General features: G+C 49.5%; 2 protein-coding genes across 2 annotated transcripts; both read right to left on the minus strand.

Moving 5' to 3' along the window:
• Window positions 1-1,867: 1,867 nt before the first annotated feature.
• Window positions 1,868-5,204, minus strand: RNF186 (ring finger protein 186). Its single transcript, XM_048518649.1, has 3 exons — window positions 5,195-5,204; window positions 4,151-4,201; window positions 1,868-3,041 (listed from the first exon to the last, which is right to left on the minus strand). Exons 1-3 carry the CDS (start codon window positions 5,202-5,204, stop codon window positions 1,993-1,995), a joined length of 1,110 nt encoding a protein of 369 aa, XP_048374606.1. The 3' UTR covers window positions 1,868-1,992.
• A 105-nt stretch (window positions 5,205-5,309) lies between these two features.
• Window positions 5,310-21,475, minus strand: TNFRSF8 (TNF receptor superfamily member 8). Its single transcript, XM_048518651.1, has 10 exons — window positions 21,104-21,475; window positions 15,365-15,452; window positions 12,667-12,795; window positions 11,146-11,301; window positions 10,847-10,940; window positions 9,890-10,116; window positions 8,998-9,120; window positions 7,307-7,332; window positions 6,325-6,511; window positions 5,310-5,979 (listed from the first exon to the last, which is right to left on the minus strand). Exons 1-10 carry the CDS (start codon window positions 21,473-21,475, stop codon window positions 5,696-5,698), a joined length of 1,686 nt encoding a protein of 561 aa, XP_048374608.1. The 3' UTR covers window positions 5,310-5,695.
• Between the last annotated feature and the right edge of the window lie 3,158 nt (window positions 21,476-24,633).

A 24,633-nucleotide genomic window follows, 5' to 3' on the forward strand; every position in this document is an offset into this window, starting at 1 on the left:
GTACTGGGTGGGATGTCCAACTAGCTCAGTTTAGCGTAGAACAGAGTGAAATGCAAATGGATGAAGTTAAAATGTAACTCAGAAAAATATGGGAGTGTTAACTAATTATGCCAAACTAGTTTCAGAGGGTCGTCTCACTGGTCCACACTGGAAGAACGAAATTCGAGTCCAGCGGAATTTGGGGGTATCAACTTTAATCCCTCCCCCCAATCAAAGTTTCAAAGTAAAATTCTGGCCATGTCTCTGAGGAGCAGCACTTTTTCCATTGCTTTCTATCTGTGTTAATTTCTTCTCAAGCCTGGGTGGGGGGGAGGGGGCGTTGGTCCAGTAGAGGAGCATCCCTGGAATCTCCAACTAAAATAATTTTAAGGAGCATCCCTGGTCCTTTTTAAGGCCCTTCCTCTCAACATGTAGTTTAGTCCCAAAGTGAAGACATGGGGTGGGTATCCCGTTGGCAGATGAACTGGGACGGGGCCTCAAGACAAGCCTCGGGGCGGGGAATAGGGGTGAGAAAGAGTCCCTTTGGAGGGACTTAAAATGTCTTAAATGAAGGAAAGCACGCAATTCATATTGGGACAAAGAAGGGGAAAAAACAGGAATTGGGAGCAAGTTGAGAGGACAAAGTGAACACACCCTCCATGTGGGGATGGGGAAATGTATCAAAACAGCATAGGAGAGTTTCCTACTTCCCAAGGCACTCAGGGTAATAAGGCTTCCCCCCCCCCCCCATGGCAAAATGAGGTTGCCAACAGACCACAGGAAACCAGTCAGGCCTGCTCTTAAGCCTGTAGTAGCAGCCTCATCTGCAACCATCTTACAGTGGACGCTCTCCACAATGTGAAGATAAGCCTTTTTGTATGCTAATAGCTGCACATCACAGTGCTGTTAAAGGCACAGAAGTAAAAGATGGCAAAAAAGTTGGCAAACCTACCTTCATAGAAAGTGTTTTCTGGCCTATTCTTGAAAGCCATTATTTGCACACACCCTAATGATAGTTCAAAGCTCTGTTCATAAACTTCACCTGTTGGTTTCTGTTCTTAGGGATGCAAATGAACAGATAACTTTTTGGCCATCAGCTTCACCAAATCCTCATTTAAAAGGCAAGTGCTTAGACAGAACAAGGAGCCCTCAACAGGCACGGCAAGAAAACAGGCAGATGTTCCAAGACAATAATCTTTATATAGATGCGTTATATCAAAACCTGTTAAATATACACACTGTTCTGCAGAGGAACAATTTGACAACACTGGGTTTCATTTCCCAGTTGCTGGGAATCCTGAGTTGTGTTCGGTTTTGGTCTTAATGTGAATTGTGGTTCTCTGCAATCTCCACGAAAACATATACAGAAGTACAAGTTTCCTGGGTCAAATTATTCCTGAAAAGCCACCAGCAACCTGTCCTTATAGCCAATCAAGTAAAGAGGGTTGGATGGCCCAGGCCAGATCTCAGAAGCTAAGCAGGGTCGGTCCCGGTTAGTCCTTGGGTGGGAGACCACCAAGGAAGTCCAAGGTCGCGAGGCAGAGGCAGACAATAGCACATTGTCTCTTGTCTTGGAAACCCTGTGCGGGTCACCATAAGTTGGCTGCATCAAGATGGTTCTTCCTACACCATTTTTGCCATTCCACATCCGCCACAGAAGAGCGTGTGGGGTATCTATTGCTTGTGAAGTGGCCTCAAGTGTGCAGTCTTTGAGGTGTGCCTGAGGCCAATGTATCTGGGGCTTGTGTCAGCGAGATGGATTGCTAAGCCCTCCCTCCCACCTTCACCCCTACTCTTGTGGTTGGCCCCCCTATCTGGCTGATCAGGGCACTGAGCTGAAGATCAGGGAGCCTCATCAGGCCCTCCAGCCATCCCCTGGGGTCTCAGAGACAAGGAGTTCACCCCCCCCCCAGTTGCTTCGTTTCCAGTACTATCCGTGGCTCACTCCAAGGAGACCCAGCCTTTGCGAACCCTCCCCTGCACATCTCTTGTGGTCAAAAGGCTCAGGTCTTTTCAGGCGACAGACGCAACGTGGCGCTCCTTTTTCCTCCAAGGTGGCAACGAGCAATCCGAGCAATTCCAGCGAGGGTTGCAGCAAAGAACCCCCGACACGATGAGCCCCAAGGCCACCACGCCACACAACGCCCACTGCAGCATCCCCGTGTACATGAAAGGGAGAATGAGCAGCAGCAGCAAAGTCACCAGAAGCAACAGCAGCATCAGTCTCTTGCTGGCCGCCTGGTTGCGCTGCGGTTCTCGGTTTTCGGAGCTGGACCGGCGGTTTGCTTGCATCATGCCCGGAGGGTGCGGGGGGCACGGCACCTCGGCCTCCGGGTCAGGGCTCTCCAGCCGGCCCAAGATGTCCTCTTTGTCCCGGAGGCTGCAGATAAGGCCGCCGAAGACGACGGTGGACTTTCGGCAGAGAGGGCAGGCGATGATCCAGGTGTGGTCCTCGTTCTTCAAGATGAGCTTCAAGCAGACAGCGCAGAAGGCGTGGTGGCAGGCCAGAAGTTTGGGCAGCCGGGAAGCACTGTACCGGTTGAAGCAGATGAGGCAGTCCATTTCAGCGATCGAGGCTTTGGGGGTACGCTGGGAGTGCAGCTCGGGGGCCGGTGATTGGGAAGACTGTGGGGTCCCGACGGTCACCAAAGTCTGCGGTTCCAAGTATGTTGAGCGCTCCATTCCTGGTGGCTGAGAAGCCGCTACAGCTGGGCGTTCGGTGGCAATAGGACAACACGAGGCTGCAGCCTCCTCAATGGTACCAGCTTCCAGACCTCCGGCCCTGTTTGGAGCTGGCTCCTCGGAAGCCTTGGACTGTGCAGCATCCTTCTCGGCACCTCCTGGCTCCTCCGCCTCCCCTCTGACTTCGTTTTCAATGCTCAGATTGTCCGCGGGAGCTTCCATGGAGAAAGCCGCTGCTGCTTCAGTGACGTGGGTCAACCTTTTGCGAACTGCTCTGGCTCGTTTGACCGCTCTTCTTATAAAGGGGCTTTGTTCCCAAGACGAAGACCCAGCCCTGGGTTTGGTCTCAAACAGCCGGGCCGCTGGGAAGGCGATGACATCTGGAAGTGGGGTTAATCAGTAACCCCAACGGCCACGGTGCTTTTATGGTGCCTGATAACATTGCAGGCCGGGTAATTCCCGTCCCAGAGAGCAAACCTTCCTTTAGCGTTAATAAACAAATCCTAATAACTCTAAGATTGCCGGGCAAGGAGGGATCGCTTTAAATAGCTCCATGCAACCTGGAAACAGTCCCGGAGGCTGAGTTTGAAGGAGAACTAGCCCCCCAACTCCAACAGCAGACTGAAAATTCAATACAGATTCAACATTTGGCAAAAATCAAATGACAGTGGAGGAGAGACAATGTGGAACCCCCCCCCCCCGGATTGTCCCCTCCAGACTTTTATGAACTCTCAGCAACCTGAAACAGACATTTCTCTGCTCCCTTTCCCTCCTTTAATTGATCCTCAGCTGCTCTCAACATTTCTGCCCCTTTTAAACATGTTCAGTCCTCATCAGGTGTTTCGAGGGTCTTTTCAATTGACTGCATCACATTTTTCTGCACACCTGGACAGCCCCCTGCGTAAGTAGAGATCCCACAAGGCACCGCTTCTGTTGTTCACACAGAGGCCAGGAAGCCTAAGATTTAATTTCTAAAATGTCACATTTTTTGACACTCAATTTGCTGTGGTGTTATGAAAAATCTTATCGAGGAATTTAGCATCATCTCTGGGCACTGTCAGAAACACCTGTTTTGTGTGTGTGTATGTGTGTTCTGTTTCTTGAAACACCTGTCCGCAGTGGTGGAATTTAGCCGGTTCACACCAGTTCAGTAGAGAAGAGAGAAGAGTTTTGGATTTATATCCCCCCTTTCTCTCCTGTAGGAGACTCAAAGGGGCTTACAATCTCCTTGCCCTTCCCTCCTCACAACAAGCACCCTGTGAGGTAGGTGGGGCTGAGAGAGCTCCGAGAAGCTGTGACTAGCCCAAGGTCACCCAGCTGGCGTGTGTGGGAGTGCACAGGATAATCTGAATTCCCCAGATAAGCCTCCACAGCTCAGGCGGCAGAGCGGGGAATCAAACCCGGTTCCTCCAGATCAGAGAGAGTGCACAGAGTAGAACCAGTAGCTAATTTTTTGCCTAGTTCAGCGAACCGGTTGTAATCCCATCACTATGCCCCCGTGCTTCCTTCACAGCCCACTTCAGCCAGGGGGCCACAGCAGCTGGGGGCGGGGCGGAGCAGCCAGTGGGCCCACGGCTTGGCGCCAGTTGCTGCCGTCCCCAGCTCAACCGGAATCGGTTGTTAAGTTATTTGAATCCCACCACTGCCTGTCCGACAGAATTCATATTTAAGAACAGAAGAAGAGCGCCCATGGATTGGAGCAGTGATCCCTATGGGACAGCATCCAGGTTCTCACGCAGGCCAAAGCCTCCTGTGAGCCAGCATGGTATAGCAGTTAAGAGTGGTGGACTCTGATCTGGAGAGTCGGGTTTGCTTCGCTACTCCTCCACGGGAGTGGTGGACTCTTATCTGGTGAGCTGGATTTGTTTCCCCGCTCCTCCATGTGAAGCCTACTGGGTGACCTTGGGCCAGTCACAGTTCTCACTCAGTACTGTCTACCTCACAAAGTGTCCATTGTTGGGAGGATGATTGTAAGCCACTTTGAGACTTTTTAAAGGTCAAGAAAGGCAGAATAGAAATCCAAACTCTCTTTCCTTCTGATGCTACCCCCAGCAGTTTGCCTTCAAAGGTAGACTTCCTCTGAGCATGGAGGGTGTATTTAACTGTCACTATGAATGGCCACGCCATACCTTTGCCCAATCCTCTAAAGCCACCCAAGCATTTATCACACCGGTGGCGAACCTATGGCAGGGGTGCCAGAGGTGGCACTCAGTGGGGGGTGGAAAATCACCCCCCCACATACACACCTAGGCTAGCCTGAGCACGATCCTTTACCTGGGAGTAAGCTCGGTTGCTGGCAATGGGGCTTGCTTCTGAGTAAACCCTCCTAGGGTCGTGATTCACCCATTCGAAGCGTTGCATGGTTGCTTCACCAAGCTTATTCCTGAGTGCGCCTCGGAGCAAACTTTTTTTTCTAAACTAAAACCTCAGTATTCGGGTTAAATTGCCATGTTGGCACTTTGTGATAAATAAGTGGGTTTTGGGTTGCAACTTGGGCACTCAGTCTTGAAAAGGTTCGCCATCACTGGTTTACCACATTCCATGTCTTATGTGTTCCGTACATTAATGATTTCTTCAGTTTGCTTGTCTTAAATCTACTAGGGAAAGGAGAAAAAGCACAGACAATCCACTTTCTGCACAAAATGTTATACTACTTTATCATGTTTCCTTTGGGAATTAAAAAAAATCAAATTAAAGCTTGAAAATATATTCAAATATAAAGAAGATTCTGTATATCTGAGCTTTGGCAAGCCATTATGCTTTAAAACTCCTCCCTAAAGATATGTTTACTTCTGTTTTTTGTGGGTAATTCAGACTTCCAAGTCAGCCATGGAAATACCCAAACAAAAACACTTCCCCATAAAACAATAAAGAGAATTGTCCTCAAACAATGTCCCAGTTCTCAGTGTGGAGCGAGTGCAGCCAGTCTCCCTCAGCCACAGCACCTCACAGGGTTGTTGTGAAGGCAAACCCCCCCCCCCCAAGTTTGCCTATTAAAAGAATCGTCAACACTATTGGCAGTTAGCAACTCTGCTCAGCTGGCCCCTCCAGAACTTTCCTCCTGGATCCCCAATGGCTTCTCATTGGCCAGGATGGAACGGGGGAACTCCCACTCTTCCTCTACAGGAGTTGTGATGTCACTTCCTGGAGAGAATTCCGTTTCTTGTTCGGGATAGTGCATGTCCGCTTCCACTTCCTTCCCTTCTTCTTGGACACCGCAGATTCCTTCTTCCCCTCTAGCCGAGCTGGTCTTGCCAGCGGGCAGTTCCGAAACAGACCCCACAATCACTGTGTCGGCTCTCATGATGTATATTTTTTCTGGGGAGGAAGAAGCACACCACGGATAATTCAGTTCTGCAGTCCGGGTAAATTATGCAAATGGATCGACCTGCACCCAGTTCTGCAGGATTCATTCTGCATAGCAAAGAACTGGCAGAACGCCCAGTGCAAATAACTCCCAAAGGAAGGCTGGTGAATTTTGGGTGGGTGTGGGGAACCACTACAGGACTCTTGTGTCCTCTTCTGTGTGCGCAGGTCTTTCTTTTAGCCTGAATGCTATGCTACAGTTTGGGGTGTCCATTTCTGAACACGCACAGAGCCCGTTTCTTCGCACCAGTGATGGAAGCACAGGTCCACCCTTCTCCCAGCAGGCCGTAGACTCACCGATACAGTTGCTGGTATGGCTCCTTACTACAGGTTCCACAAGCCCTCCACCGTCCACCTGAAGCAACTTGGCCTCTTCGGGGTCAAGGCTGGAAGTTTCTTCCATTTCCAAGGGGCAGCCACTGGAGGTTTCTGAGAGGGATTCCGGGTGCAGCTCTGCCTCTTCTGGGCCTTTCTCAGCTCCAACCTCGAGGATACAGAAAAACAGCGGAGCAACTGGTGATGGAATCTGCCTCTGTGCAAAAGTGTCTTAACAGTGCAAACCTGAGCAGAGATGCATCCTTCTAAGCCTGTTGATTTACTCTGGCCTAAGAAGATTACAACGGTGTTTAGGATTGCCAGCATGGTGTAGTGGTTAAGAGCAGGTGGATTCTAATCTGGAGAACCGGGTTTGATCCCCCACTCCTCCATCTAATTGGCAGAGGCTTATCTGGTAAACCAGATGTGTTTCCGCACTCCTACATTCCTACTGGGTGACCATGGGCTAGTCACAGTTCTTCGGAACCCTCTCGGCCCCACCTACCTCACAAGTTGTCTGTTGTGAGGAGAGGAAGGGAAAGGAGTTTGTAAGCCACCTTGAGTCTCCTTATAGGAGGCGAGGGGGATATAAATCCAAACTCTTCTTCTTCACTGTACATAGCCTTAAATGCCACTGCAGTTAAATGACTATCAGTACAGTGGTGGAGAGTTCCATAAGTTAATGACAGCATGTTTGAAGAAACAGAGCCTCCTCCTCTGCTAGTGCCTCCTCCCCCAGTTTGTTCACAGGCTGCTTCTAAGTGCCTGGTTCCTCCAGACTCTCTGGACTCAGCAAGCTATTCCCTCTACCACCAACTTACATTCCTACATTTTGGCCATCCCTGCACCCCATTCTGTTTTCTCAAATTTGTCCCAGTTTGCTGAGTTTGTAATTCATAGCTGAAAAGAACATATTTTAACTTGTCCCTTTGAGATGAGTTTTTAGAGCAGAGTTTATACTTACGGTCCAAATCTTGGTCTGTTTGGATGCTGCAATAGACAAAAAAAGTAAAAATGATTCTGTTCACTGATGCTTTTTTTCTACCTCATACCTCTAATGTCAAATGTGACTCCAGAGTCTGTGGGGCAGGTATAGAAAGGGGGGAGGATTCTACAAACCTGGAGGGGATCCCCAAACTTATGGGGAGATCCTAAAACTAAAAATAGAAAAGGTTCAAGACGAAACAGGGAAGTGGTGTGTGCACAAATGGACATCAGAACCCAAACGGAAAAATGCTGAACAAGATCTAGCAACTTCATGGGATCTCAGTGCTGACCTCACTAGCTGTGGACTGGATTATCAGCGAGGAGGAAGACATTCCCAGTCGGACCCCTAGACCCAAGGGGCAGGCAGGTAGATTTTGAGCCAGGCACTTTGTAGCTGATCCTTTCGGAACTAGGTCAACGGACTTGATGGAGCCGTGGGAGAGGCAAGTAGTCCTACTTCAGTTTCTTTTTGCATCCATTTGTGGGTTTTGTCAATTGTTTTGGCTGTTTTTCACTGTTGGTTTTTCACTGTTGGTTTTTCACTGTTGGTTTTTCACTGTTGGTTTTATAAGACTATACAAAAGGTCCATTTGCAATTTTATGTACATAAGTTGTGCATAATGTTTTAATGCTGCTTGATTGGTCAGGAAAGGTTAGAAATTGAAATAAATAATGCCTGAAGAACACAGATGTTCAAGGTGAAAATTTAGAGGGAAGACATAAGAAAAGATGTGAAAATAATTGCAAGCAGCAACAAACATTCAGAATCTTCCCCGCTAAAGATGCCGGCCACAAATGCAGGCGAAACATCAGTAGAAAATGCTACTAGAACATGGCCATACAGCCCAGAAAATCCACAACACCACAGTTTCAACATGGTACCACTTTAAATAAATGGGAGCAAAAGGTTTGAATTTGAAATGCCAGCCACAGATGCCAGCCACAGATGCAGGCGAAACGTCAGGAGAAAATGCTACTAGAACATGGTCAGATAATCCACAACACCCCAGTGATTCCGGGTGTGAAAGCCTTCGACAAAATATGTTGAAACTACTGATACAGAAGGGAAGGGTGACCCCTACCGGCATCCGAAAATTGCTCAGTTTATTTAAATACTCGTTTCTGGTGGCACCTTGAAGACTAAATAGATTTGAAGATTTGAGAGAAGGGATTTTGTGGGTGTCCAGTTTCTATAAAGAGGAGTTCTAGCCCTTGAATTAATATGAACCTTAAATGATAAATTAATATAAATGTTAAATTAAGATCCTTTTTGGGCAGCCTGCGCTGCTGCTAGCGTACCCAGAACAAGGTCCCGCTGATAGAATGGTACAGACGTCCAAGTAAACGTGTATAGATCTGCAACCAGAAAGCAACCTCAAACCTTTTGAGGTTTTTGTAAGCAAAAAAAGGTGAGCCCTGCCTCCCCCAACCAATAAGCATTTAAAGCCATTTGCAATGTAAACGTTTTATTACAAAGCAATAAGGAAATTACCGGTAAGTCAATAAGAACAGACAAGATAAAATCAGAAATGTAAAATTACCCTGGTGTAAATGACATGAAGTTCACTCCTCTGGCTCTTCCCAAACCACTTCTGGCAACACACTCCACCCCACCCCCACCAAAAGGCAAGGTAGTTTGCCGTGCTCTGAACAGTTTGCCAGACTCACTCTTCACGTTGTGAGGGACAACCCACTTCTGGTAAGCTTTCTTCTTCCACAGCACCACCAAGGCGGCCAGCAGTAGAAATGTGAAGAGCAGCGCTGCTGCCAAGAAGGTAACATCCTTTTCCTCTGCAAAACCAACATGGAAAAAGAGTCAGGGGGGTGGGGTGGGGTGGGGGGAACAGCCAAGGAGGCCACGGCTGCTTTCTCTAGTCAGAAATTGCAGTCGGTTCCTTTAGGTTGGAGAATCGCAAATCAGAGATACTGAAAATTAAAATGAATACCCATCTCTGCAGTGGTGGGATTCAAATAATTTAACAACCAGTTCTGGTGGTGGGTTTTAATTAATTTAACAAGCAGTTGTTTACAAGAGACATTTTAACAACCGGTTCTGCCATAGTGGTGCGAACCTGCTGAATCCCACCGCTGCACCTCTGTCCCACCCATTACAGTGATCATAGGACTGAAGGGTGGAAGGGCTCCTGTGCCTTCCACAGTCGCATGGGACAAGGATACTTTGGTGCATGCACAAAGTATTTCTGGTGCTGCCAGGAAGAGGAAAGTGGCACCCCCCAAATTCTCTATTTTATGATCTGAGTCAGACTATTGGTCCACCAAGCCCAGTATCAGCCAGAGAAAGACCACACCCGTTAGTTGAGCCCCTTTACACCAGGAACTAAATCCAGGACTTTTGCATCATTTCATGCAAACAGGGGCTTGGTCACAGAGCCACAGCACAGCCCCATAAACTGAAATTGTAAGGAAATGTTTTATCAGTTCAGCAAACTGGAAGCTAAACAAAGTGTCACCTGTCAAAGAAATGAAACCAGGAGAAAGGGCAATTTCATCTTTGTGCCCCCAAACTGTCTTTTCCTATCACCTTTCTGGGGAGACTTACTCGGTATCATTATGGGAGAGGGTCCTCTGGTATTTGATTCATTCATGGGTTGTCTGGTGGTCGTGTCCAGAAAGTTGGGTGACGTGGAACCAATGAGAACGCTGGTGCTGCCAACGGGTCGCGAAGCAGCTGCCTGCTGAACACTGAACGCCAAAGGTGGGCCTGACCCAAGGCCATCCTGTGCGTAGTTGCCTTTCTCTTTTGTCACTGGCTGCAACTTGAGACGGCTGGGAAAGGGAACAGGAAGGAAGCAGGAAGCCAAAAGGCCCAAGTCACACCTGGGAGCCCAGGCAGAAATCCTCCCTCACCTTCATCCAATGCCTTTACCTTGCCTTTTCTCATAGAAGACATCTGTTCACAGGTGATTTTAAAAAAAGCCCAGGCTGAAATGTGACTGTGTAAATCCACCTTCCTGTGTGGCTGTCAATCTGTTTCAAAACCAGGAACATTTAAAACCACATTTCTTTCCCCCTCTCCTGCACTCAAAAAACCGGGATCGGTTCCACCAGAATACAAATAGTCTACAGTTCCCAGTTGGAATTTCAAGTAATAACCAGATACAAGGATTAGATTTGGGCGACTTTTACTGAACAATTAAGAATGCAGCCAATTCAAAGTAAAATGCCAAGGCTGGCAGGAAGTTCTGTGTTCAGATCTTTCATCAGCCATGAATTCTAAGCTTTCCTTTCTCTTTTGCAGGACCGAAGCCATGATAGAGGCCTACCTTACAGATCTATTGTAAAGATGACTAAATATGAAGGACTCCTCTCCCCTCATGCCCCATTTATATTAATTTTCTATTTTTATTTTGCATCCCCAGGGATAGATCGTGACAAAATGTCGACAACATCATCCAGAATTCCCGACAACCTTCTGGCTGCCTGCCTCCTCTTCGTGCAATAGGTCAGGTTACAATCACCCTGGACAAAGCCAAGCCAAGCCAGCGGGTTCACTCACTCTGTCTGGGGCTTGCAGGTTTCTGTGCTTGAATCCTCTGTGGAGAAGGTCCCAGGAGGACATTTTTCACACACTGTATCTTGATCAGAAGTTCCTGGCCAAAGAAAGGAGAACTGAATCGAGAAATAAATCCTCCTACAAATTAATGCAGTCTCAGGCAGAGGTGGAGTGCTCACAGGGACATGTGGGGTTGGCATGGGGGAAGAGGGGGTGGGGGTGATTTTGCGCCCCCCCACCATTGTGCCTGGGGTCATTTGACCCTACCTCTCCCCATGGGCGGTACGCCACTGTACTCCTACCTCTGGTTTTGACTCCATAGCCCGGCTTGCAGGTTGTCAGTGGCTGGCATCGAGCGCAAGAGTTTAGGATTTTTGTCTGACAGTACAGCCCAGGCCGGCATTCGCACACCCCGCTGGAATTGCGTGTGCAGGGCGCCTTCTGTACAAGATCACGTTCTGTTGGGAAAGAATAGAAAGAAAGAGAGAAAGCAAGACTGGAAGAGCTGGGAAAAACAGGGAGGTAGAAGCAAACGTATCTCTAAGGCACAGGTGTCAAACTCGCGGCCCTCCAGATATTATGGACTACAGTTCCCATCATCCCCTGCCAGCATCATGCTGGCAGGGGATGATGGGAACTGTAGTCCATAACATCTGGAGGGCCGCGAGTTTGACACCTATGCTCTAATGGATCAAAAAGAGCCCAACCTGGTGATGTCACCCCACCTGTGATGTCACCCCACTGAAGAGGGGCTGGATCTCTGATGTGGTCCATTCAGATGGTAGAGCCCAGAAGTGGGAGAAGGGGCTATGCAACTTCACAGTGAGAAGCCACGTTTTCAAACAGTCCTCTTCATAACGTACACACATAAACACACACTCTCGGCAAATACATCACTACTACAGAGGGAATGGTTTAAAAATAATTCTCCCTGATAAGCAAGCTTTCTAGACTTTTAATTTAATTCATTTGTTCCCTGCCTTTGTCCTCGGCAGGGATTGAAAGTGGCTTATATCAGTGTCCTCTCCTCCCATTTTATTCTCACAACAACCCTGTGAGGTAGGTTAGGAGGAGAGAGTGTGACTGCCCCAAGGTCACTCAGTGAGCCTCTGTGTCACATGTGGGGATTCGAACCTGGGTGTCCAGATACTAGTCTGACACTCTTAACTACCAGAGCAGGGGTAGGGAACCTTTAACACTCAAAGAGCCATTTGGACCCGTTTTCCACGGGAAAAGAAAACACTTGGAGCCGCAAATAATTTCTGACATTTAAAATAAAGATAACACTATATACATAGGGTTTTTAAAAACCTTTACCCTCCAGCTGGATTCACTGAGTAAAGTTGTGATGCACCAACCCTGCTGCCTGCAGGGCGGGCAAGAATGAAGCCGGCGGCTTGGCCTCGCCGGCCGCCAGGAAAGCACCCACCCCGCTCCAACAGGGCGGGCGAGAGGGGAAGCCCGCGGCACAGCCCAGCCGACCGTGGGCAGTTAGATGCGCCATTACCCGTTGCCTCGCAGAGGCGTGGGTGCAAGGATGTGGGCCGGGCAGCTCGGCTCATGGAAGCCACAGTGCAAAGTGGGCAGAAGAGGCCGCGACGAGTGCGGCCTTCTCGAGCCAGCATGAGTTCCCCTACCCCTGTACCAGAGGAATGCCACCCTCAAAGCAATACCTGGTCAACTTCTGTGTTTACAAACACGTGAACCCCAAGGCAGCTGAAATGTCTAGCCAGAAAGGTTTCTCTGTCTGGAACTGCAAGGAAACCCAAAGCCAGGTGCCAGAAGAGGTCAGGCGGGGCAGGAATGAGGCAAACGAAACCTACCTGGGTTGCATGTCAAGCAGAGCTCACACTGGGGCCTCACATAGTCATGGTTCAGGAATTGGCCCTCTCCACACTGCTTCATGCAATCACTTCGGGGATTAGTGGGGCACGCAGTCTTGGGTGCAAACCCTGCAAAGACAATGTCAAAGGTGAGAGAACACGTGTTTGACAAAGTCCGGGGCCTTGCGGGCTCAGGACACACTGAAGAAAGAACTTCCTCAAACAGTGCCAAATCAGCTTGCGGAACTCACTGACACAAGATGCGGCTGCAGCCACTAATGAGATTGAAAAGTGGAGCAACTGTGGCTCAATGGCAGAACATCTGCTCAGCATGCAGAGGGGGCAGATTCAGTCCCCAACATCTGTAGCTAAAAGGGCTCAGGTAGGAGGTCCCAGAAAGCCACAGGTGCTCTGTGTAGACAATTCTGTCTTTGGTTGACCAAGACCCTCTCATGTGTGTTCCCCCAGGGACTTCAGACAGATTCATGGACGAGCCCAGATGGCTAGTGGAACCTCCATGTTCAAAAGCAGTATCCCTCTGAATGCTGGTGGTCAGGGCAAACTTGGGTTCTCTGATCCTCACTGGCCTTCCAGAGGCACTTGGTTACCCATCATGGCAACTCGGACTAAGTCAACCATTGTTTTGATCAACCAGAGCCCTTCAACCAAAGCCAGCGGGGTGTAGTGGTTAAGAGCAGGTGCACTCTAACCTGGAGAACCAGGTTTGACTCCCCGTTCCTCCACCTAAGTGGCAGAGGCTTATCTGGTGAATTAGGTTAGCTTGTGCACTCCTACACATGCCAGCTGGGTGACCTTGGGCTAGTCACAGTTCTTTGGAGCTCTCTCAGTCCCACCCACTTCACAGGGTGTTTGTTGTGGGGGGGGGAAGGGAAAGGAGATTGGAAGCCCCTTTGAGTCTCCTACAGGAGAGAAAGGGGGGATATAAATCCAAACTCCTCCTTCAGCAGCTACCAATACATCCTAAAATACAACCTGGTCGGAGGGACGGGGAATCAAAACAAGCAGCCAGACAGAAAAGGAAATCTACCCATCTGTTGTGAGGGGGGGGGGGGCTGGTTTTTAAAAAGCCCCTGAACGGAATGTAAGCAACAGGTTGTCAGTAACTCTGCCAGAGAAATGTCAGAAATTTCCTCTTGAATGAAGACAAAAAGCACCTCCGCCCACAGAGTTCTTTGAAGCCAGAGAGGGGAGTTTTAGGGTTTGCCGGGAGTCTGCAAGATCCACGGGCCCCGGTGAGTCAACTACTAGCTCTGGCGGCCCCTGATGGCACCATTTTAGCGGGGGAAGTCCCTCCTGGCCTGGGTTTCAGGACCACAGACGCCAGGAACATGCCCCTCTCTGGTGGTTGCTCTTAAACAGCCGTGGCCAAATCCATTTACATACACACGCTGAGCTGTGGCCATTTCCCTGCAAACAGCGGCCCTGCCTGCCAGACTTTGCGGTTGTGCCCCTGCCTCTTGCCCACCCTTCTGCTGACCAAACTTCTCACACCCTTCTAAATAAGCTGACAACTCCCCCCTGCATCTGTGGACCACAGCAGTGGTGGGATCCAAAAATTTTAATAACAGGTTCCGAGGGTGGTGGGATTCAAACAGTGGCGCTGCCGCACACACACACCTCCAGTCCCAATTGGGCAGGGAGGTTGCTTTAGTAACCCCTTCTCGGCACTCAGAAAAAATTAGTAACCACTTCTAGAGAAGTGGTGAGAACTGGTTGGATTTCACCTCTGGACCACAGGCAATTAAAAAAAATGTTTATTTAAGTTTACATATACAGAAGAACTTAAAAGGCAAATTTTGATGTGCCCCTGTCACAATGAAGTCCTTGGCAGTTAATGGACCCCTCCCAGAACGTGCAGATCAGGCGTGGGTGGTGTTGAGAAGTGTTCCTCTGAGGCTGTAGCTGGGGGTGGGGGGGGGGGGGTTTGCATTCATTTCAATGCTGTTTAAGCCTTGGGTTGTTCTCTAGTCCTCCAGAAAAGACTCAGTTTTCAAAAGCTTTGCATGCCTGTGGCCCTTTTCATACGGGCCAATTAAACCGGGATAACACCAGTAAAAAAAACCCAGGTGGGGGGGGGGAACTTTGCTCGGATCCTGCTCCTAATGTGGATCCACTTCATGTTTCAACGCCCCGCCCCACCAACCCGCGTCATTCAAGAATTGTGATTCTGCAATTCTTTTGTTTTAACACACCTCACAGTCAAGTGAACGGCCACGGCTGCAAGGTGCGCTATGTGGCTGCACATCGAGGAGGTAAGTTTTTCAACAGTTACACACACTAAAAAGCACCTCTGTGCAAAGGCGCAGGTCCCAGCCATGTGAATGGCCTTGCGCCATGCTAGGTTATTTTATCCCGGCTGCAACTTGTTCAGAATTTGCTGTGTGGAAAGGGCCAGAGAGTCCAGGTAAGCCTCCACAGCTCAAGTGGCAGAGTGGGGAATCAAACCCAGTTCTCCAGATTAGAGTGCACCTGCTCTTAACCTCTACACCACGCTGGCTATCTGGGGTGGGGGGATCTCGGGGCTGCCTGGCACCCCCCTCAAGTAGTACTGAGGCACGAGCCCTGCTTGCCCCCCTTAGATACACCTTCGCTGCCAGTCTGAAGAGGCAAGACAGAACTAGTAGGACAGGTGGTTGGTTTCGACATAAGGCAGCATCAGGCACGGAAAGATACTGACCCGAGGGGCATCGATAGCAGCACTTCTGGGACTCGCTGCTGTAGATCCAGTCTTCACCTTTGCAATGCGGAGACGAGACGGGGTTTCCCTGGAACGTCAGACAAACCAAAGGCTCTGTTAAAATTGCCATTTGGAAGACGAGCAAGAAAAACAACTTCAGAACGTAAAAAGGATGCCAGTTTCTGTGCTCTCCTTCTGAACTTCCACAACGCCATTAGACATGTAGCCCTTCCCTCTAAGAAGTGCAGATACAGGCAACCTCTGAAGATGCCAGCCACAGATGCAGGCGAAACGTCAGGAGAAAATGCTACTAGAACACGGCCCTACAGCCCGGAAACCACACAACACCCCGAAGTATTTGTTATTTTCTCCATGTAACCCTCCCTAATAGTTAGTAAAGCCATTTATACAAAAGCAATGGAGAATCTGTCTGCCCTACTCTGCTAATGTATGTATAGAATTTACCTAACAAAAGGCAACCCTATACAGAAGATCTTACAATATACTGTCAAAGGCTTTCATGGCTGGAATCACTGGGGTGCTGTGTGGTTTCCGGGCTGTGTGGCCGTGTTCTAGCAGCATTCTCTCCAAATGTTTCACCTGCATCTATGGCTGGCATCTTCAGAGGATCCTCTGAAGATGTCAGCCACAGATGCAGGCGAAATGTCAGGAGAGAATGCTGCTAGAACACGGCCATACAGCCCGGAAACCACACAGCACCCCAGATCTTACAGTAGTCAGTGATTACATTGCAAAACTGGTTAAAGCACGTGCTTGATAGCTGGCACAGTCATGATCCATCAAGCCTTCTGCAGCCTTTCAGACACACCGTGACCTGCCACGTTCCCAATAAGCACCAGTTTTGCATCTACAGGGAAATTAAAAAATGCACCTAGAGCGCCCCAGGTGGGCTGTCTTTGGCTGTGCTGCAGAGATCTATAGCAGCTCCTGAGCCCTTCTGGCCAGCCAGCCCGTTGTACATGCCTGTTAGAGAACTTCTGGTGGTGGGTATTAGTCATGAACCAGTGGGCGAGCCCCTTCAATTCTGGAATGGATCTGCCACTCCCCACGGCACAAGCACAGCTCCCAAAAAGGTTCTGGACTGGCTCTTTGCTCAAGCTGAGGCTGCACCGAATTAACTGCAACACCAAAGGGCTGTAAGCAGTGGTGGGGTTCAAATAATTTAACAACTGGTTGTTTACAAGCATCATTTTAACAACCGGTTCTGCCAAAGTGGTGCGAAGCTGCTGAACCCCACGGTCCCACCACTGGCTATAAGGATGAGGTCAGAACATGACTCGGCTATCAGGAATGCTCGCTTGGGGCTCTTCAAATGAAGCAGAAGAGAGCAGAAGAAAGTCCCCTGGCAGCCCACAGAAGAGAGGAGGCCGTGTGGCTCAGGGGTGGAATATCCACTCTGCATGCAGAGAGGCACCAGTTCTGTTCCTGGCAGCCCCAGTTCACAGAATATCAACCACCAGGGCTGGGAAAGATCTCTGCCCAAGGCCTTGCATAGCTGTGGATGGTCAAAAACAGACCATACTGGCTTCAGGGTCAGAGTCATTTGCATTAGAGGGGAAACCATTTGCCTGACTTAGAACAGGCTGAAACTAATCTCTCTCTGTATTATCAAAGGCTTTAATGGCTGGTGGAATCACTAGGGCAGGGGTAGGGAACCTGCGGCTCTCCAGATGTTCAGGAACTACAATTCCCATCAGCCTCTGTCAGCATGGCCAATTGGCCATGCTGGTAGGGGCTGATGGGAATTGTAGTTCCTGAGTAGCGCAGGTCCCCACTAGAAATGGGTTTTCCCGGTTGTATGGCCTTGTTGCAGTAGCATTCTCTCCCGACGTTTCATCTGTGGCTGGTATCTTCAGAGGATTATCTTCTGAAGATGCCAGCCACAGATGCAGGCAAAACATCAGAAGAAAATGCTAATAGAACACGGCCATACAGCCTGGAAAACCCACAACACCCTAATCTCTCTCTCTCTCTCTCTCTCTCTCTCTCTCTCTCTCCCTCCCCCCCCTCTCTCTCTCCATCATCATACAGGGATTCATTTGGTCTTGGCTCAGCTCTGCAATGGGTTTTCTTCAGGACACAAAAAATAACAAAGATGGAAGCCACTGAGGTTATACTGCAAGCATACCCCACTGCATTTCATGACCACCCTTGTACACTGGATATTAGGAACAGGAGCTGCACCATGGTGTTACCGCAACTTGCCAGGTAACAATAAGTGATTTCAGCTCAGCAACTTAATGAGGTGCAGGAAGCAGGCATTTCTTCAAAGCAAAAGGATTTTATTGCAGATGGTGGTCACAACTCGGTCAGGAGGGAATCGCCCCTTGCAACGCAGTGCAAGAACTTTTATTCCCAAACTTCAAAGGGGGCAAAGGGGAGGCGAGGGGGCAAGTCCCTCGCCCCAAAACACCAATCATGAAACAAACAGTTTACAAAACAGATACAGTTACACTTTTCTGAATGGGAAACCCAAATCTCGCTGTCAAGCATCTTCCCGTGGGATTTTGCAATGGTCCTGAAAGGATAGCAAATAGCGTCTATTGTCTGTGAAGTCCAGATGGGCTTATTGCCACACCCAGCCATCTCCTATCAAGTGGCTGTGCTTGTCAGGGATGCCCTAAGGCTCCCGCTTCCCATGCTGTAACAAAGAGAAGTTCAAACTGTCCAATGGTCGCTCCTGCACGTCTCCCAACAGCTGGGAGACCTTTGGGTGCTGGCTGCAGACTTGATTTGTAATTCCAAAGAGGGTCATTGACCTTATCAAAGAGTCGGCCGGGCATTGGTCTGAGTTGCATTCCAGACTCACTTCCTTGTTCCTTTAATATCAGACCTTAACTGGCTATTGCTTTTACTGACACCAATTTCAAAAATAACATTTCTAACTTAAACATTAGGAAAACCTTAAAGGATAACACACGTACTCATACTTATAGGCAAGACTTCACAAATACTTATTGGCATGGCTTTCCTAAATCTAACAAGAACAAAACCTTAAGCTAACTGAAGAACCTAACTAAACTAACATCCTAAGCTGCAGGCACATCCTAGATTTAACTTAAAAGAGGCATTTATTACATCCTAAAAATGACACAAACACAAGGGAAATCATATAGTATTGGCACAAACATACATATACATTCTTTGGGAGTCTTATGAAGGTTTCTGACACACACAGGTCTCCACATCTTGACCATGAACCAGTGTAGCTTGGTGACTTAACTTCAAGAAAATGTTTTCTCAGAAATCGAATCGGTAACAATGGGAAAGCTATTCTGAGGGCTTCCTTGGAGACATCTGGTTGGCTACTGCCAGAAACAGGATGGTGATCCAGATGGGCACCTGGCCTGATCCCAAAGGGCTCACCTGACTCTCATTCTCACAGGGGGCTGCATGATCTTTTGCCAAAGACAGTCTGTGGCCATCGGACTGCAGCAATTTCTTAAAGCATCACCTTCTGTCTGCTCTCTCTCTGTCTGACTGCTTTTCTTGGTTTGACTTTGAGCGTTGAGTCAGCCAGAAAACACAGTCACACAAGCTCAGCATCTTTGATCAGGTGGGCCCCGGACTCAGGAGCCACCGCTGATTCTGTAGCAGCAAAAACCACTTTAAATCACCCCCTTTGGTAAGGTAGCCAGAATCAGAACCCACAACCACAATTCCAGAGCTCCAGAAGAAGAAGAGAAACGCCCGGGAAGTCTTTTATGGGACTAGATTCTCTCTCTCTGACTGAAGACTGAAAAGATTTCAGGTTTCCTTCCTGTGTTTAGTTTCTAGGCAGAGAGGTTCTGGGACTCATAAGAGTTCAGAACTTAGCAGAAGCTCAGCTCCAGCAGAGGATGCCCATACAATCGCCTTCTTGACATGCTTGTCGTCAGGAAGTCCAACTCCATTGCTGAAACTTTACAGAAGAACAGAGAACAGCTCTGCAGGATTGATCCCGTGGTCCCTCTAGTCCAGTGCCCTGGTTCACAGAGTGGCCAGCCACAGCTTCTGTTACTGCCAGCATCTGGTATTTAGAGGTACACTGCCTCTGAAAATGGATTTCTTTCCCTACTCCTACACATGAAGCCTGCTGGGTGACCTTCAGCTAGTCACAGTTCTCTCAGAACTCTCTCAGCCCCACCCATCTCACAAGGTGTCTGTTGTGGGAGGGGGAAAAGTTTCTCTTTCACTGTCTTGCCTACCTCACTGCATTGTTGTGAAGATTAAAGGGGGGAAAGTAAATTGCTTACTCCTCTCCCAAGGTCCTTCAAGGAAAGAGAGAATAAAACTGCAGCAGACATACCTACAATGAAACCAAGGCACAAGTCTCAGCGGCTCATTCACCTGCGGTTTCAGCGTTGCCACAGTGACCGCAAATACTTTTTGTGCCGGAAATTTACCCTCTAGCAAACTCCTTGGCTCAAATGACTCAATCCTTAGTATCCGTTTGAGGCTGCCGAAACCAGTGATGCTGATTCAGAAAAATCAGTTGGCTAGAGATGAGTGGTCAGGCTAGAAAAGAGAGCTGTGGTGCAGCCCCCTTTCAAACTCTGACTGGCTGCTGAAGGAATTTGCTGGCCCAGCTGGCAAAGAAATGCACCCCTTGCTCTTCTCATAAAACGATGAAGGCAGAGGGATTTTTCCCACGGTTACAACCTTAGCAGAAACCAGCCAACCACATCTGAGAAACGGGGCGGTAATCTCCGCTGCCATCTCATCGCTGATACAAGAAAAGGGTTCAACGGGGGAAATTTTAAATTATATAGAAGATAAAGACAAACCTGTTGGACCCAGTGACTGTAAAGGCACCTGGGCTAAAAATGTATCTGAAATATTTATATGCATTAAAACACCGCCACCTGAAAGGACAAACATTAAACGGACGGAAGACATTCAGGAAACAACTCCAGTGAACCTCAGTTCTGACACACATGGCATCTTGGACCCTCATCTAAGCAGAGTTTTCTGGGAAAGAAGCTTTTCTGATAACCCCCCGGGGTCAACACCAAAAAAGCCCTGCTTCTTTGCCAAGTCATTTTAACCATGGATGATGATGGAGCGCAGACTTGGGCTCCTGATAGCAGACCTAGGAGTGGGGCAGGACTGGAATGCTAGAACAGAGGAAGAACGGTATAGGGGGTAGAGCGTCAAACCAAGATCCTGGAGAACCAGTTTAAATCCACACTCCATCATGGAAACTCATTGGGTGACCACTCTCTCAGCCCACACTTTGCAGGGATGTTGTGAGAATAAAGGGAGGTGGAAAGTATGTTATAAGCTGCTTTGGATCCCAGAAGATTGGGGTAAGAAGTCTCAATAACAAACTGAGCTCAGGGGTCCCTGCAGTGCCCAGTGGCCTGCAGCACCCATAAGAAGAAGAAGAGTTTAGATTTTTACCCCCCTTCTCTTCTGTAAGGAGACTCAAAAGGGCTTACAATCTCCTTTCCCTTCCCTCCACAACACTCTGTGAAGTGGGTGGGGCTGAATGAGCTCCAAAGAATTGTGACTAGCCCAAGGTCACCCAGCTGGCATGTGCTGGAGTGCACAAGCTAATCTGGTTCCCCAGATAAGCCTCCACAGCTCAAGTGGCAGAGTGGGGAATCAAAACCGATTCTCCAGATTAGAGTGCACCTGCTCTTAACCACTAGGCCACTGCTGCTCGCAAGGAGGATAGCACACCACTCTGTCAGGGTCTGGGTTAGGGTTCAGTCCTGGGCAGCGCCTCCTTCCAACCCCGAGCCCCAGTTTCAGGCGCCGGGCTTCCCGGTGACCGCGATTGAACCAGTGACCTTCGGAGGCAGCGAAAATACAAACCGCCGCCGCCGGAGAGAGTCGAGGCTTCTCCCAGTAGACATTCTCCGTCGGGATGAAGTCTGCAAAAGTGCAAAGGCCTCCCTTCGAATTAAGACTATTCCTCCTCCCCCCACCCCCAGAGCCGCCCTCGCTCGTGTCCTCCCCTGCAGGGCTGGCGTGCGCCCAGGGCTCCTGGGTCAAAGGCGGCCGTGCGTCCCGCGTGCGCCTCACCTGGATCCCCCGCAGCAGCAGCAGCAGCAGCAGCAGCAGCCCGAGCAGCAAGAGCCACGCCGGAGGGCTGCGGGTCCCCATGGCGCCCCCCTCCAGGCTCCTCCGCCCCGCGGGAACGGCACTCGCTGCGACCCCCCGCCGGCCGTGCCAGGAGCGCCTGCAGAGCGCGCCAAATAGGGAGCGCCGACAGATTCGGCTGAGAAAGCCTTAGTGGGGCGCCAGCCCCATAACCGCAGCGCTCCGCCCCGAAGAGCCTGCGGCTTTCTAAACCCCGAATCGGTTCAAGCAGCAGAGCCCTCCCGGGCTCCGGGGAAGCCTTTTGCGCTCCCGTGTTTCCTATGGACTACCTGCGAAAGAGCCTTCCTCGCCCCACTCCCCTAAAAAGCACTCGGGGCAGTGAGGCTGCAGCAGGGGCGTAACGAGGCAAACTGTAGCCCTGGGCAAAACCTGAGTTGGAGCCCCCCCCCCCCTCCCCGCGGCCACTCCACCACAACCAATTTTTTTTTGCACCAGGACATTAGTGCATGCAGGGGGTTATTTTTAGACATATCAGCACCAAAAATTCAGTGTATCATCAGGAGACTGTCCTTATGCTACCCCCCAAGTTTGGTGAGGTTTGGTTCAAGGAGTCCAAAGTTATGGACTCCCAAAGGGGGTGCCCCATCCCCCATTGTTTCCAATGGGAGCTAATCCCCAAATTGCGTGCCCTATGCAGTCCTTTGTCTGGAGTTAGGTCAAAACTCCTTGGAATCAGCCGCTTGGCTGAGGGTTTTTAGATTCTAGCTGCGAATTCATTTTCTCTCGGACTGTAATTCCCTGGTCCACCGTCTGCTCTCTGACACCCATTTGAACCCCTGGTTTTTCATAATTGAAGAAAAAATGGCCTCTATTGGACTGTCAGTGGATTCACTTTGCCCTTTGTCCTATTCAGAAGCTTATAGAAAATTAAAAGGTCAACTATTGGATAGAGAGTTCTCTACCCTAGTCACAGCAGCCAAGAAAACATGCTCCCCCCTGTATTTTTCTCTCATTTGAATGGGGCCACTTGGCACACTACCTGTATTCCTTAATAAACCCTGCTCAAAGGATAATGCTCGCCAGGTTTAATGTTATGCCTTCTGCCTTGTTACATGGCAGATTTAATAAGCAAGAAAAGGCTAAAAGATTGTGCCCATGTAACGATGGCTCAGTTGAATCTTGAAAACTCAATGCAGGACAAAGATTCTTGGGCAAATTTCTGGGATGTTCCTGAAGGGGGCACATTTTTGGATGTATCAGCACCAAAATGTGAGGGTATCATCTGGAAACTGTCCTGATGTGACCCCCCCCCCCAAGTTTGATGCAGTTTGGTTTAGGGGGTCCAAAGTTATGGACCCTCAAAGGGGGTGCCTCATCCCCCATTCTTTGCTAAGGAGATGCGGGCTACCCTTTTGAGGGTCCATAACTTTGGACCCCCTGAACCAAACTGCACCAAACCTTGGGGGTGCCATCAAGACAGTCTCCAGATGATACCATGAAATTTTGGTGCTGAGACATCCAAGAATGCCCTCCCTGCAAGAACATCCTGAAATTTGCCCAAGAATCTTTGTTCTGCATTGAGTTTTCTGCATTGATGTCAATGGGGGTTGCAGGCTGGGGGGGGCACATTTCTGAAGGCACAGTCTCAAAACTTTCAGGGTCTCATCAGGAGACTGCCCTAATGACACCCCCCAGGTTTTGGGCAGTTTGGTTCAGGGGGGCCAAAGTTATGGACCCTCAAAACTGTAGCCCCCATCTTCTATTAGCTCCCATTGGAAACAATGGGGGATAGGGGCACCCCCTTTGGGAGTCCATAACTGTCGACTCCCTGAACCAAACCTCACCAAACTTGGGGGGTAGCATAAGGACAGTCTCCTGATGATACGCTGAAATTTTGGTGCCGCTAGCCTAAAAACCATAAAAGGCCATAAAAGGAAAACCACTAAAAATACCCAAAAACGAACCCAGCTTTTTGATGCCCCCCACAAGGTGATGCCCTGGGCAGCTGCCCACCTTGCCCAATGGGCATTATGCCAGTAGGCTGCAGGCAGCGGCGGCGGCGGCGGCGGCAGCAGCAGCAGCAGAAGAAGAAGGAGGAGGAGGAGGAGGAGGAGGAGGAGGAGGAGGAGGAGGAGGAGGAGTTTGGCAATGGCCATTATAACGACAGGAATGTCATTGCTATCATTATAACGATCTGTTTAACGGCATTACCAGCGTTATAACGATCGTTATAACGGCCATTGCCATCGTTATAACGTGTACTCCGGTGGCCAAAGTCGCAAACTACAAGCGCTTATCCCCGTGTTTGCAGAGGGGAGATGTGAATGACTCCCGTTTGTGGCTTTTCTGGGCTTCTTCCGCTCAGGACTCGACCTCCCAATTCTCCACCCCCCCCCCACCTCTCCAAATGTGAATATGCTTGTCTCCGTGTTTGCAGAGGGGAGAGGTGAATGACCTTATAGCCCATAGTGAATGAGCCTCAGAAAGTTAGTGGAGCCCCCACAACCTGCACATGAGGTCCCGTGCGAAGGCAGCGGTCAGAGTGGCGCTGTCCCGGGCTGTTGGCATCCACTCTGCACAGGGGTCGGCAGATGTGCAAGACGTCATTTCTGGTCCCCTCTTCCCCATGGAGTCTCCCCCACTTTTCTGAAAAGCACAAGGGGGGGGGGCTGGATCCTGGCAACCGCTCCTTCGTTGGACTGGCCTGGGCTCCCCCCCCAAACCCTGACCCCCTCTTTCAAGAATAGAGGCCACACACAGCTGCTTTCTAGGTGTCAAACTCACAGCCCTCCATATATTATGGACTACAGTTCCCATCATCCCCTGCAACCACCATGCTGGCAGGGGATGATGGGAACTGTAGTCCATAACATCTGGAGGGCTGCGAGTTTGACACCTGTGCCTTAAGCCATATGTGTACCACAGGACCATAATCATTGTGTGTGTGTGTGTTGGGGTGAGTGGGTGGGTTGTGGGCATGGCCCCTCTGTGGGAAAATCCCAGACTCCTTGCCTGGATCCTTTCTATATCTTTTTAATAGAAACAACCCTGTCATTCTCTTACTTTACTTGCAGTGAAACTGGAAAGAAACTATTTGGGGCTGTAACCTACCCACTTACCTGCCTAGTTAGAAATAAGTTGTTCTGGAGGGTGGGTTCAATGGGGGAATGTTAGCTTCTTGCAGCAAACGAAAGAGGGATCTTGTTCTGGGCTCCTGTTTC

This window comes from Sphaerodactylus townsendi, linkage group LG16, assembly GCF_021028975.2.
Source record: "Sphaerodactylus townsendi isolate TG3544 linkage group LG16, MPM_Stown_v2.3, whole genome shotgun sequence".
Classification (NCBI taxonomy): domain Eukaryota; kingdom Metazoa; phylum Chordata; class Lepidosauria; order Squamata; family Sphaerodactylidae; genus Sphaerodactylus; species Sphaerodactylus townsendi.